This window comes from Diceros bicornis, chromosome 26 (assembly GCF_020826845.1).
Source record: "Diceros bicornis minor isolate mBicDic1 chromosome 26, mDicBic1.mat.cur, whole genome shotgun sequence".
Taxonomy (NCBI): Eukaryota; Metazoa; Chordata; class Mammalia; order Perissodactyla; family Rhinocerotidae; genus Diceros; species Diceros bicornis.
The window spans coordinates 1,608,313-1,623,778 of NC_080765.1; the positions used below are offsets into that span (position 1 = coordinate 1,608,313).

Below are 15,466 nucleotides of genomic sequence, written 5' to 3' on the forward strand. Positions count from 1 at the left end.
TATTCAGCCATCTTGAAAGGGAAAATTTCCCACAACTGGGAAGTAGACCTCTTTCTCCTTCCCTTCCTTTTCTGCTTCCCTCTCTCCATTCCTTCCTTCATCCTTCTCTCCCTGCTTCCTTCTTTCCTTTTAAGTTGATTTTCTATTATTTCATATTTATATTATTTACATTTTTATATGGATAAGGCTTTTGTTCATAGTGCGTGAGCTACAAGTTCTTTTGCTGATTATAATGTTGCTGTGTTAAAACAGAATGTGGAAGTTATATCAGCTGATCATATTTCTCTGTTGGTGGGTTTGGCCTAACGCATAATTTTATAATTTCCATTGCATTCAAAGGCATTTCAGTGGAAGCGTCAGCTGTGTCAGTCAAGAAAGAATCAGATGATCCTAATTACTATCGATACAATATTCAAGGTAATACCATTTTATAATAATTTTCTTTTCCAAAAGTAATTTGTGATGGAAAATTTTAATTAGCACCCATCTAAAAAACAGGCACAGAATAATGAAGATCCATGTACCTACGATCTAGCTGACTGCCATTTAGAGGAAAATATTTTACAGTCATAAAATAGATTTTATTTAGCCTAAATCCATATGCTCCTAGGTCTATGAGAATGTAAAGCTATTTCAGGGTGCATATTACTTGAGTTTGTCTTAACTATTCTTATTTTGTGTGTTCTAACATATTTCCCCCTAATCACTCTTCTGTCTGTCCCTAAGTTAAGAGAAAATAGTAAGTTATCAGAAAATATTAAAAGAGATGGAAATGAGAGTTAAGAAATTCGAATGCCCATTGTTAAATAATAGTTGCTTCACTGACATCATACAAGTTAGATGGGGAGCAGAAGACAGTTATTACCAGATACACACACTTGTCAAGTGTGGCACAGGTAGGTGCTCTGTGCTGTTGTGTGGCTTGGTCCTCTACCCAAGACCAGAATCCTGCTGGACCCCAGAGTGATACCAGTTTCACAATATGGCATCATCCTAATGCTGTGACTGTTGTACGGCATTCAGAGCCTTTCTCCACCTTTGAGCTCCGCTGTGAATATAGGCAGAGTGCAGGACAATTTGCAATTAACTCCTCAAACATTATTATCGGATTTGAAATATTTCCTATAAAATCTTAACTTTGAAATTTTCCTTCAGCATTACATAGCTCTGTAAGTTTTACTAAAAATCTTTTTCAAACAATCTAAAGACCAGGGCCTGCCTGGTGGCATAGCAGTTAAGTGTGCGCGCTCCACTGGGGCGGCCTGGGGTTCAGATCCCAGGCGCGCACTGACGCACCGCTTGTCAAGCCATGCTGTGGTGGCGTCCCACATAAAGTAGAGGAAGATGGGCACAGATGTTAGCCCAGGGCCGGTCTTCCTCAGCAAAAAGAGGAGGATTAGCATGGATGTTAGCCCAGGGCTGATCTTCCTCACAAAAAAAAAGTTAAAAATAAAAATCTAAAGACCAATGAAAAGAGACCTATGAAAGTGTCTGTGGTAACATAAAACATCCATCATGATTGGGACTTAGCGTAGGAATGCAGGATTAGTTCAGCATGTGGAAATCAGTCAGTGGAGTGCAACATAATAGAATAAAGGACAAAAACCACACCATTATCCCAAGAGATGTAGGAAAAAGGTATCTGACAAAATCTAACACCCTTTCATGATTTAAAAAAAAAAAAAAAACGCTAAATAAACTAGAAATCGAAGTGACCTTCCTCAACCTAATAAAGAACATCTACAAAAAAAACTACAGCTAATGTCATACTCAATGACGAAACACTGAAGTCTTTCCTGCAGGACCAGGAACAAGACACGGACGTCTGTTCTTGCCACTTCCTTCAACATGGCACTGGAGGCTCTAGGTAGGGCAGTTAGGGAAGGGAAAAAAAAGCCATCCAGAGTGGAAAGAAAGAAGGGAAACTGTTTCTATTTGCAGATGATATGATCTTGTATGTAGAAAATCCTAAGGAATACACACACACATACACAAACACACCCCCCCTCCCCCCCACACGCACACACACTATTAGAGCTAATAAATGAGTTTAGCAAGGTTGCAGGATCAATATACAAAAATCACTTGTATTTCTGTATGTTAGCAATGAACAATCAAAAATTGAAATTAAGAAAATTCCATTACAATAGCATCAAAAAGAATAAAATACTTAGGAGTAAATTTAACCAAAGAAGTGCAAGACTTGTACACTGAAAACTACAAAACATTGTTGAAAGAAATTAAAGAAGACCTAACCAAATGGAAAGATATCCTGTGCTCATGGATTGGAAGGCTTTCCTAAGATTCATATGGAAATGCAAGGGACCCTGAATAGTCAAAACAATCTTGAAGAAGAAGAACAAAGTTGGAGGACCCATACTTCCTGATTTCAAAACCTACTACAAAGCTACAATTATCAACACTCTGTGGTACTGGAATAAGGTTAGACATGAGTCAATGGAATAGAATTGAGAGTCCAGAAATAAACTCATAAATTTATAGTCAGTTGATTTTCAACAAGGGTGCCAAGGCAATTCAATGGGGTAAGAATAGTCTTTTCACAAAATGAACAACTGGATCTCCACATGCAAAAAGATAAGCTTGGACCTCTACCTCACACCATATACAATAATTAACTCAAAATGGGTCAAAGACCTAAATGTAAGAGCTGACACTATAATAGTCTTAGAAGAAAATATAGATGTAGATCCTTGTGACCTTGGATTAGGCAGTGGTTTCTTAGATTGGATATCTGAAGCACAAGCAGCCAGAGGGACAAATAGATAAATTGATCCTCACCAAAATTAAAAACTCCTGTGCTTCAAAGAATACTATCAATAAAGTAAAAAGACCACTAACAGAATGAGAGAAAATACTTGAAAATTATATATCTGATAAGGATCTAGTAGCCAGAATATATAAGAACTCTTTCAACTCAACAATAAAAATACAAAATACTCAATTTAAAAATGGGCAAATGATTTGAATAGACATTTCTCCAAAGAAGATATACAAGTGGTCAATACACACATGAAAAGATGCTCAACATAATTAGTTATTAGAGATACAAGCCAGAATCACAATGAAATACCACTTCATCCTCACTAGGCGGACGATAATTAAGAAGGCAGACAATAACAAGTGTTGGTGAACATGTGGAGAAATTGAAATGTAAAATGGTGGGAATGTAAAATGGCGTGGCTGCTTTTGAGAATAGTTTGGTGATTCCTCAGGAAGTTAAACTGAGAGTTACCACATGACCCAGCAATTCCAGTCTTAGATACATACGCAAGAGAATTGAAAACATATGTCCACACAAAAATTTGTACATTATTCTCAATAGCCAAAAGGTGGAAACAACCCAAGTGTCCATCACCATGGATGGATAAACAAAATGTGGTGTATCCATACAATGGAATATTGTTCAGCCATAGCAAAGAAAGAAGTACTGATACATGCTACAACAAGGGCTATGAAGACCCCCAGCCAATGCTTGAAAACATTTTGCTAAGTGAAAGAAGCCAGACACAAAAGGGTACTTGTATGAATCCATCTCCAGGAAATGTTCAGAAGAGGCAAATCCGTGGAGACAAAAAGGAGATTAGTGGTTACAGGGTCTGGAGAGAGAAGAGAGTGGGGGGTGACTACTAATGGGTACAGGGTTTCTGTGGGGGGTGATGAAGATGTTCTGGAAATAAATAGTGATGATGGCTGTACAACTTTGTGAATATATGGAAAACCACTGAATTGTACACGTTAAAAGGGTGAATTTTATGGCATGGGAATTATATCTCAATACGTTAAAAAATAAGCAGATTCAATGTAAGATTAACCTGTGTCTATCATCTGTATAAATAACCTGTATAAAATAAAATGTGTGATTCATTTTCACTTTTAACTTGAAAAGACTGATTATCAGATTATTTTTAATACATTTGATGCCTATTCAATACATATGATTTTTGCTGTCAAAACTCTAGACCAGGAATATTTTGTTTTAACCGTCTGGGGATAAACTTACCGCGGAGGCCTCGTCTTCTTGGTGAATGGACACCAGTCATCTTGTCACTCATTTCCTTTTTTATTATTATTGTGATAGAATATACATACATAACATAAAATTAGCCATTTTAACCATTTTTGAATGCACAGGTCAGTAGCATTGAGTACGTTCACATTGTTGTGTGACCATCACCACCGTCCATCTCCAGAACTTTTTCATCATCACAAACAAACTCCGTACCTGTTAAGCAATAACTCCCCATTCCCCTCCCCCAAGCCCCTGGTACCCACCATCCTACTTTCTGTCTCTATGAATTTGCCTAGGCCAGGTACTTCATAGAAGTAGAACCATACAGTATTTGTCTTTTTGTGACTGGCTTGTTTCTCTTAGCATGATATCTTAAACATTCATCCATTTTGTAGCATGTAGGACAACTTCATTACCACTGAGTTTTTTTTTTATATATATATATTTTCCCCCCAAAGCCCCAGTAGATAGCTGTATGTCACAGCTGCACATCCTTCTAGTTGCTGCATGTGGGACGCGGCCTCAGCGTGGCTGGAGAAGCGGTGCGTCGCTGCACGCCCGGGATCTGAACTCGGGCCGCCAGTAGCGGAGGACAAGCACTTAACCGCTAAGCCACGGGGCCGGCCCAGCACTCACTTATTTTTAATTTTGCCTTTTTTCTTTATGGAGTGGCTACTATCCCATATCTTAACTCAAATTTGATGACTAAATTTGTGCTCCAGAGCAGATCCTTTGAAAATTGATCCTCCTGATGAAAAATTCCTCATTTTGAAGTGTTTCAAATGTACACTCTTCCACTGCCGCTTTCCAGAGCCTCTCAGGATGTTAGTTAGTCTACATTGAATTTACTGCGTGTGATATGTAGCTCTGCATTTTGACTTTTTCTTTTTTCTGAGGAAGATTGGCCCTGAGCTGGCATCTGTGCCAGTCTTCCTCTATCTTGTATGTGGGACGCCGCCACAGCGTGGCTGACAAGTAGTGTAGGTCTGCATCCGGGATCCAAACCCCGCAAACCTGGGCTGCCGAAGTGGAGCACGCCAGACTTACCCACTACATCACAGGGCCAGCTCCTGCATTTTGACTTTTCAAAATGAAAGAGGAGGAAAAGAAATACATTGGCCTACTTCTATTTTTTATGTAAATTTTGTTGTGCTTAGAATTGAACCTAACAAGGAGCAGCTTGTTTTTAAATTATTTACCTCTACTTCTGTTTGGTAAAATCAAATGAGACTCAAAATGGGAAGGTGACTCACTTTTATGTGTAAGTGATTTGTAGTTTGTAACATTTGTGGCTGCCTGTTGCACAGAATGAATGGTTTGATGATGCAGTATTGAAGGTACTTGGGGTTCTAGAAATGAGACAGTGATGTCCTCTGTGTATTGGCCCCTAGGTGTTTATTTCCTCACCACAGGCTGAAACCTAGCAGCTCAAAAGCCTGCCAGCACCAAACTCCACATGCGCCCAACGCGTGCTAGGCATAGATAAGGAAAGCCCCAGGGCTGTGAAGACCCCAGCCACTGCTGCCCCTCACAGCTCTCTGACCCAGAGACTCCCCTCCTTGCTGCCGAGCTGCGTCACCCAGACGTGGAAGCCCCCTCTCCAGGCTCCCTCTCCCCAGCGGTTCCCTTGCGCCTCCCGCTTCTGGATGGCGCTTCTGGATGGCGGTCCCGCAGCAAAGCCCCTGCACAGCCTCCCTCTGTGAGGCACTCTCTCCACATGCAAACCTGCCAAAGCCCCATCCAAATAAGGCTGCGTGTGCTCCCACCACCTCGTCCTCGGATCTTCCTGATCAGCCCTAAAATCCCTCGAACCCCCTCTGCTTGCAGAACTGTGACAGAAATAGGTGGATTGATAAACCAGTCTGCAAATTCTGTGCAGAGCTGCCACGCTGTGCTGTGGCTGGAAAAGGCCTTGCCTGAGTCTGTTCTGCCCGGGAGCAGCCTGAGGTTTCCTTGCCTTTCACGTCACCACAGAACCTAAGTGGAGCGGTGTGCTTCAGATTTAACAAGATAGTGAGAATCATTGGTTGAAGGTGGGCCAGAGCCTGTGTCTCTACAGCCTGATGTGGGTGTGAGGGCCCACCAGTGTCTGTCATGTCTCTTGCCCTCCCTTCACCATCTTTCAGCAGCCTCTTCTGAGCCCACTCCCTTCAGCCACCGCCATCCTCCTCCCTCCTCTTCCAGTAAGACCAAACATGGGGCAAGAGGCTGGAAAGAGAAAATAACGCTTAAATTCAGTGTGCCTAGATACATAATCACCCTCTCCCCTTTCTTCAAATAATTGCAGAATTGGTAAATGAACAAAGAAGTTATGTTATCAGGGCTGTGGGCCCTCCTAAAGCATTGTGTTGGCTGCGAGTTGCCTAACCTGAAATATGTGAGGAGTCTTCCTTTAAGACCTCGTGGCTGTGATTTCAGTTCTGGGAATGGGAATGAAAGCCCCCCACCTTCATCAGTGCCCCCCGGGAAAGCAGCAATGTGGCAGGCCTGTTTGGCACTCATTTATGTCAGAATCTCAGCTTCTGTGTCTGCAATCCACAACAAGGAAAAAAATATAAGAAAAACCTAAATGAAATGCCTGTGGGGATTTTTTCTGTTGCTGACAGACATTGATTAATAATTTTATAGTGTTGTTAGAGTCACTGATAATAAAAAAATTTATTTGGATTCAAACTCTTACCTAGCAAATAAAGTATGTGCTAAATTCCTCTCACTCTCTTTTTCACTTAAAGAATTTTGGGGAATAAAACATAAGGCTTAAAAAGAAGTCATAAAATGTCCCCATTTTGCAACCCCTAATGAAACCATACATCTTGGCAGTAGTCATCAATGGCCATTAAAACCATTCATAAAATGTTGATGGGTCATGAATGGGTCAGGCTGACAGAGTCTGAACTCACTGGTCCAGTGTTACCCTCACAAAGACAGACGTAATCAGTCATTTTGTGCCTCCTGACAGGATCCAGTAGGAAGTACACCTTTGGGATTCTTGCCCCCAAAAGTCAAACCTAACCACCAATTTGCAGGAAATAGGAGGGATACAGGAACATATGAAAACAACACCACAGGACACAGGCAATAAACTCCAGAATGGGAGAAACTCAACAAGACAAATGCACTGGTTTCTCCAACAAATAATGGCAAGTTAGAGGGCCAGCCCCATGGCCAAGTGATTCAAGTTCCGCACACTCCCCTGCGGTGGCCCAGGGTTCACGGGTTCAGATCCCAGGCATAGACCTACACCACTCATCAAGCCACGCTGTGGTGGTGTCCCACATACAAAATAGAGGAAGATTGGCACAGATGTTAGCTCAAGGCCAATCTTCCTCACCAAAAAAAATAATGATGGCAAGTTAAAAAATAGAAAGAGAGTGAGAAAAACCTGTTTTATAGTAAAAGAGATTTAAGAGACATTTCAACCAAATGCAGCATGTGGGCTTTGCTGGGATCCTGATTTGAGCAAACCAATTGCAAAAAAGACATTTACCCCTTCCCATGGAATGCCAAATGATGACTGGTCAATGGAAAGGAACACTGGCATTGGAAAATCATTTTGTAACCATTATAATAAAAGATTGGATCAAGCAGGAATCATGAGTAGATGCTAAATCTAGAGAGAAATTTAGAAAAGAAGTGGAATATTTACGTGGTCTTAAAGTTTCTACCCACAGGCTGCTTGTTAGTTGCAAGAGGGAGGAAAAATCAGTAATTATATAGCGGGGAAGTAAGTAACACCTCGATCAGGGATCAAAATTCACATCACCCATGAGGGACAAGTGGACACTGTCTTCCTACATCCAGGCTGCTGAAACAGAATACCATAGGTTGGGGGGCTTATAAACAACAGACATTTATTTCTCACAGTTCTGGAGGCTGGGAAGTCCGAGATCAAGGTGCCAGCAGATCCAGTGTCTGTAAGGGCCCCCTTCCTGGTTCATAGACACCCATCTTCTCACTGTGTCCTCACATGGTGGCATGGACAAGGGAGCTCTCTGGGGTCTCTTTTATAAGGCACTAATCCCATTCAGGAGGGCTCCACCTCATGACCTAATCACCTCCCAAAGGCCCCGCCTCCAGACACCATCACATTGGGGGTTAGATTTCAACACAGGCATTTAGGGGACACAGACATAAAAAAGTCCGTAACAGATGTCATGTGCCTCCAGACATGACACCCTGAGAAGGACACACTGTCCTGTAGGGACTGTTCTGGCCGAGAATGCAAAACCTGAATCTTATCACGAGGAAACATCAGACAAACTCAAAATGAGGAACATTCCACTGGGGGGGGCGAAGGTGGGGAAGGGGGTCTCTGTCCTTAAAAAGTGGCAATGCTGTAAAAATGAAAGACAGACTCTGGAACTGTTCAGATTAAAGGACACTAAGGAGGCGTGACAACAAAAGCAACACCTGACCCCAAACTGGATCCTGCCCCCAAAGGGGGAGCTCTAAAGGACATTGGGCAACTGACAAAATTGGAATACAAATGGTAGAGCAGGCACAAGTGTCATCTCAATGTTAAATTCTGTGATGTTTACAACTGTACTGTGATCATGTAAGACAATACCCATATTCTTAGGACATAGTCACTAAACTATTTAGAGATAAAAAGCCATGATGTATGTAACTTTCCCTCAGATGGTTCAGAAAAAAGAGTATGTAGGGGCCAGACCCGTGGCCTCGTGTTTAAGTTCGATGCGCTCCACTTTGGCAGCCTGAGTTCAGTTCCAGGGCACAGACCACTCGTCAGCGGCCATGCTGTGGCGGTGACCCACATACAAAACAAAGGAAGATTGGCACAGATGTTAGCTCAGGGTGAATCTTCCTCAGCGAAAAAAAAGTTTGTAGATATACATCTATCACTCTATCTGGACAGATGTAGGGGGAGAAAGATTACAAATGGTAAAGGGAAACGGTAAAATGTTAACATCACGTTATCTGAGTAAAGGGAATATGGATCTTCCTTGTACTATTTTCTTTTTGCAAATTTTCTGTAAGTTTAAAACTATTTCCAAATATAAAGTTTTTTTAAAAAAAAGCTATGTGTGAGACAATCGAGGAAATTTGAACAATGACTATATATTAGATGATGATAAAGAATAATTGATAATTGAGGAGATCATCATGATATTATGATGCTAAAGGAAGAGAGTTTTGTCTTGTTGTCCACACACAGTGTTTGCACATTGAATTCTACCATATCTGGGATTTACATTACACAGTGGCGGGGGGCGGCGGACACAGGTAAGCAGGATTGCGTGAGTTGATGACTGTTGGTGCAGGGGGACAGGCACATGGCTTCATCATACCATCTCTCTACTTCTGTATGTTTGAAATTTTTCCAAAGTACAGATACAATGACAAAGAAAAAATGTAAAGAATGGATCATTTGAGTGAATTTTATTTCAAAGAGTCGAAGTATTTCATGTACATTCCTGTGCAGGTCTTGAATTGTTTGCATTGTTTTTAATAATTTCTTTTTTTAAATTTGTATTTCTACCTTTTTTATATATTGTTTGCTTTCATTTCAGAAAGCCATCATTCTTCTGGGAGCAGTGAAGTAATAGAAATGGAAGTACCAACGGAAGGTTAGAAAAATGAGGCATTTTACCTTTTTGTTTAGTTTACAGTATTTTACAGGGAACACAGTCTTTTAAACACAAATATCTGAAAATAAAGAAGGCGACTTCCTGGCGTGCCTTCTTAGAAAACTGGCTGAGTCTAATCCTCAAGTGTGGTGGTAAGAACTCCATCATTCTCTTGCTTTTCCCATCTGTAAATGATTCTGCGTAAAACTCCTGGATACAGAAGTTAAGTATTCAGAAAAAACTTTACACCAGTGCCATTTGTTGCTTTATTTCATTTTTGTCTTCTGGGTGGGCATGCCAAAATTGTTTTGAACAGAGTTGAAGAGTATTTTAGGAAATTCTTGAATTAGAAGTAAAATTTGAGGGGCCGGCCCGGTGGCATAGCGGTTAAGTTCGCGCACTCTGCTTCGGCAGCCGGGATTCAAGATTCACATCCCGGCGCGGACCTATGCACCGCTCATCAAGCCATGCTGTGGTGGCATCCCATATACAAAATAGAGGAAGATGGGCACAGATGTTAGCTCAGAGCTAATCTTCCTTAGCAAAAAAAAAAGAGAGGAGGATTGGCAATGGTTGTTAGCTCAGAGCCAGTCTTCCTCACAAAAAAATTTAAAAAAGAAGAAGTAAAATTTGATAGTATTTCCCTCCATTCATATATAAATCTTGAGCATCATATTTAAGGCCTGAACTGTTAAAGTGGTTCATACATGTCCAAGGTAAAGTTAATAAAGGAAATTTCCTCTCCAAACATAGAGGCATGGAAGGTCTTTGTCAGTTTATAGGCAAGATGATCTTGCTGTTAGGAGTTGTATATCTGTCTTAGTACCAAAATGATTTTTATTTTTCTCTAAGTCAAAAGCGTTCTCCAAAGGACTGATTTACGGTCATTTGTAATAGCTTCTCTCATTTGGGGGGTCTGGAGTTCTTTATTGTGGAGGACAGTTGCAACGGCCCCCTGAGCAATTTGTCCAATTCTCTGAGCTAAAAGAATTTTGATAGATTTTGCCAGAGAACATACTACGATAGAGTCTAGTTTTAGAATTGTTCATTCACTCATAAGATTAATCGCCTTGAACTTAACTGAGTTAGACTAAGAAGACAAGTTGACTCTGTCATTATTTAACTTCTGTTTATTTTCCTAAATATATATTTTTTATTGTGGTAAAAAGCACATCACATAAAATTTACCATCTTAACCTTTGTTAAGAGTACAGTTCAGTAGTGTCAAGTATATTCACACTGTTGAAAACTGGAGTTCACAGATCTCCAGAACTGTTTCGTCTTGCAGATCTATCCCCATTAAACCACACCCCCCCCCCCGACAGCCTCCTATCTGTCTCTATGAATTTGACTATTCTAGGTCCCTCATATAAGTGGAATCATACAGTATTTGTAAGATGGCTTATGTCACTCAGCATGGTGTCCTCAGGTTCATCCATGTTGTGGACTGTGACAACATTCTTCCATTTATGTTTCGTGTTTTTTTCCTTTTTCTTCAGTGCAATTTCTGACCTTCTCTGGATGTGGGGGAGGACAGTTAGTTCTAATTCAGTTGAAATCTGTTCTTTCCTCACATTATTTTACTTCCCTTTGTTTAAAGCCTCTTAAGATATTGTGTGGCCATTTTTTGCATAGACAGAACATATTTAGAAAGAAGAAAACCTACATAGTGGTCAGTGGTAGAATTGGTGTTGAGTGAGAGTCAGGAAGATTTCGTTGGATGTTAGCCTCTGAAATACTTAATTTCTGAAGAGATTTTTAATATCACAGTATAGTAGAAAGTCCATTTACGACAGAGCTGAATTAGTTTTTTTAACTGTTTATTTTGAAATAATTGGAGATTCACAAGAAGCTGCATGAATAGTACAGAGAGGTCCAGTGTGTCTTCAGCCGCACTCCCAGGGGTTACCTCTTATGTAATGATAGTATGCTATCAAAACAACTCAAAAGTTAGTTTTGAGTTCTAGTCTTTCTTCCTTTACTAACAATTAATGTAAGCTTTGGCACATCTTTCTAAAATGAGCCAGAGTTAGGTTAGATAATCTGGTCAGGCTTTTGTCTGTATGTATAAGAACTTAATGTATATTCTTGTCTGCCGGAAAGACCGATTGTGCTTCCGTGTATTAACAGACTGTGAATCACCCAGGGGCCGTTGGCTGGATGAGAGGGGAACTGTTAACCAAAGCAAATGGCTTTTTTTATCCTAGTAATTCCTGATGAGAACAAGAAAACACTCTGACCATATGAATTCCATTAGTTCAAATAGAAGGATATTCTGTGTCCGTTCATGTGGGTAACTCCATATTATTTGATAATGTCTGAAAGTTTCTTATCTCCCCTTATCCCTTATAAGATTATCCTTTATTACCCCAATTATCCCTTTTAAAATTAAAATTATCTTTATGTTTATTAAGTATGAAATGTATTTAACATGCCAGGATAAGCTACTTTTTTGGTATAGGAACAGTAAAATATGGGAACATGAGAATACATAATAATGAATGTCATTTTAGAAATTTTTTTTCAAGATTCTACTCAGCTTGTCCCTCCAGAAATGAGTGAGGACCCGGAAGCTGAGGTGAAAATTGAAGGTTAGTCCCAAGCCTCGTCACAGTCACACCGCTAAGTATGGTTTTCATTACTTCTTAAAGCATTATTGTGGGGAGAAGATTGAAATGGATACGTGTGTGTGTATGACCGCAGCTGCTCGTATTCCCATCAAGTACCCAGTGCCCAAGGCTTGTCAAACACAGAATTAGGCCATGCAGATTAGCACTGGCCCCCCGCTGTGGGACCAAAGTATGCTCTGTCCTGGTGAGGAAAGCCTGAAGCTGAGGGAGGAGGCGGAGGAAAAGGCTGTTCGCCCAGAAACACGGTCCCTCTCCTCCTCGGTGTGGTAGGGTTCAAAAATAACAACCGGTAGTCCTGGAATCAGTGAACTCAGTGTAAGTGCAAATATCTAAAGGAAGCGAAGTTCAAAGTGTGATTTAATCAAGATTTGTTTTTTAAGATCTGCTATGTAAGATTTATTTTCTTTAAAATGCTTTCAAACTGACGTTTGATTTCTTTGTTCGTGTGTTTGTTTAAAAACCCCTGCATCCAATAGTTATAAACATATTCTAAGATACTCCTTATAATTAAAAGGTTTTTTTGGAAACATTTTTGATTTTTCAGGGAAATAAATGAGACCATTTATCCTGGAATTGGGATTTTCAGGCCATTTGGTTAAAAGAATGTGCCTGTTTTCTTTCGTTGTGAGCCAGTTAGTAATCTGCTAAAAAGTATTTTTCTCTCTGCTACTGGATTATGAGCTGATCCATAGTCTTCCTAATATGAGAAGTTCTTTTATTTTATATATTTAATAATGTTATGAGGTCTCAGAATTAATGTCATTAGGTATATAATTCTATCCTAGCATTTCATAAAATCTCACTCACCTGAACAGATGTGATTTTGAATTAGTAAAATCTGAATTATAAAATAACATTAAAAAATTGCAATTTTATCATTTTTCCATCAGAAACATGACTTAAGAAGACACTAGTGTTTGGATAGAAGTGTATCAACTATACAAATTATGCTTTTAAAATAAACATCTCTTTGAAGTTGTATTTACCTTTTTTTTTTTCTGAGTGAGTTCTTTTTATTGAGAGATGATATTATTTCCCATGAAACATCACGGGGTCTGAACTGATTTTGCCATGCTTTGGGGAATTTTGAGGTTTAATGAATGTTTCCTGATTTTATTCTTCCATTTGTACTTCATTTATTTGAATCCTAAAAAGGGTTTCATCAAGTTGATTTACTTTTAGGGGGGAAAAAAACCTCTCTCATCACCATTTATAACAGAGAAGAAATGGATATAATTTCAGTGCCCAACAGTTAGAATGGGTCGTGGTGATCCATTTGGAAAAATGCTCTCGGTATGTTCAGTGAACAACAAAATTGTGTGGCTCAAGACAAGTTATAAACAAGACAGAGGGGCACCAAAAAAATAATTTACAGTAGCATCTCAATTTTGATTAGAAAAATTATTATATAGAAAGAAAAACATAGAAGAAAATACAAAGAAAGAAACTACTAACAGTGGTGGAATCATGCTTGGTTCTACCTTTCTTCCTCATGTCTTCTGCTGTTTCTCTCGTTCTCCACAGTGCTCGTATATTACTCAAGTAGGAAGGGGAGTAGCAATGGAGTCTGTGCACATGGACAGCCTTGCTTGGGCGTCTTAGCCCTGACGGCTCTCCTGGAGATTACATGGCAATGTGGTCAGGGTAACTGAGCACAGAGGAGATGCTTCCTGTCCAGGACGGTGTCCCTCACCCACAGCCAGGAGGGCATGTGTTTTCAGATGGATTGTCCATTAGCAAGGATGGGTTTATGCTGATTCATCTGTACCTGAGGTCAGTGGGGCCTGAGTGTATGTTTATGGATAAAACATGATATTTATATGGCCCAGTTGCAAAGTCATCATAAGACCTCAGTGTGGCATCGGGTACCACCATTCTGAGCCATATAGTGAAATTGTTTTTCCTTAAAATTCCACAAAAGGAAAGCCTTAAATTACTTAAAACATTTTTTTATTGAGGTGAAATTAACGCAACGTAAAATTAACCATTTGGAGTGAACAATTCAGTGGCATTGAGTGCATTCAGTGTTGTGCAACCACCACCTCCATGTGGTTCCAAAACATTTCGTCTCCCGGAAGGAAGACCGCATACCCATTAAGCAGCTCCTCCCCGTTCCCCACTCCCACTCCATTAGCCCCTTACAACCACCAATCTACTTTCTGTCTCTGTGAATTGACCTGTTCTACATATTTCTATAGATGGAATTAATATGTGACCTTTTGTGTCTGGCTTCTTTCACTTAAAGTCTTCTGGGGTCATCCGTGTTGCAGCATATGTCAGAATATGCTTTTTAAAGGCTGAATAATATTCCATTGTGTGTATAAATCAGAGTCTATCCATTCTTTCATTGATGGACATTTGAGTTGTTGCCTTAAAGTACTTTTAAGAATATAAAGAGAAAAGTCCCACATTAGAATCAAAGTCCAGCAGTGATTTGAATGCTGATCAATAGAAAATGTTTCCCAAGTGGCCTCTATGCTGTGCTGTTGTCTTGTGGGGTATTGTGATTGTATGGGGCAGGTAGGCCTCATCCCCTTCTGTCCTGGATAGTAGTTTTTCAAAAAATTAGCCATAAATTATTTGGTAAATAATTTTGCCACTAGCAGGTGTGCAAAGGACAGAAGCACTTGGAAGTCCACCTGTGGGTGGGTTCTTGTCCTCTGTCGGAAGCAGTGTGATGACAGCTCTGCTCCTCATGGAGCCAGAGGAGCAGTTTGAAACCAACTTAGGCGATAATTGGTCAGTCAACTGAGAAAGAGTTATTGTTTATGTAAAGGGACCATGTTAGAGGAGTTAGGACTCAGACCCATTAGTGCAAAGGCCATCCATTTATTTGAAATGTGCAGGGTCATTAAAATGGATTAACTGCCAACTTATGCATTAATTATAGTTGGATTTTGATGAATTTTTAAATTGTGCTTGGTGTGTTCTGTGACAGATTTTTGTATTTTAAGGAGTCAGTTTTTTTTTGTTTTTTTTGTTTTTGTGAGGCAGATCAGCCCTGAGCTAACATCCGTGCTAATCCTCCTCTTTTTGCTGAGGAAGACCAGCTCTGAGCTAACATCTATTGCCAATCCTCCTCCTTTTTTCCCCCAAAGCCCCAGTAGATAGTTGTATATCATAGCTGCACATCCTTCTAGTTGCTGTATGTGGGACGCCGCCTCAGCATGGCCGGAGAAGCGGTGCGTCAGTGCGCGCCCAGGATCCAAACTCTACCG

General features: G+C 40.2%; 1 protein-coding gene across 5 annotated transcripts in view; it reads left to right on the top strand.

The window, feature by feature from the left end:
- Positions 1–15,466, top strand: part of LOC131422064 (general transcription factor II-I repeat domain-containing protein 2) — a 57,914-nt gene that overhangs the window by 35,105 nt on the left and 7,343 nt on the right. For 2 of the 5 annotated variants that reach the window (XM_058568934.1, XM_058568935.1), the window contains exons 9-11: positions 340–417; positions 9,562–9,618; positions 12,132–12,209. In XM_058568934.1, the coding sequence (XP_058424917.1) occupies positions 340–417; positions 9,562–9,618; positions 12,132–12,209 (213 nt within the window). The remainder of the gene's footprint in view (positions 1–339; positions 418–9,561; positions 9,619–12,131; positions 12,210–15,466) is intronic. The other 3 variants (XM_058568933.1, XM_058568936.1, XM_058568937.1) reach the window with 3 other exon arrangements.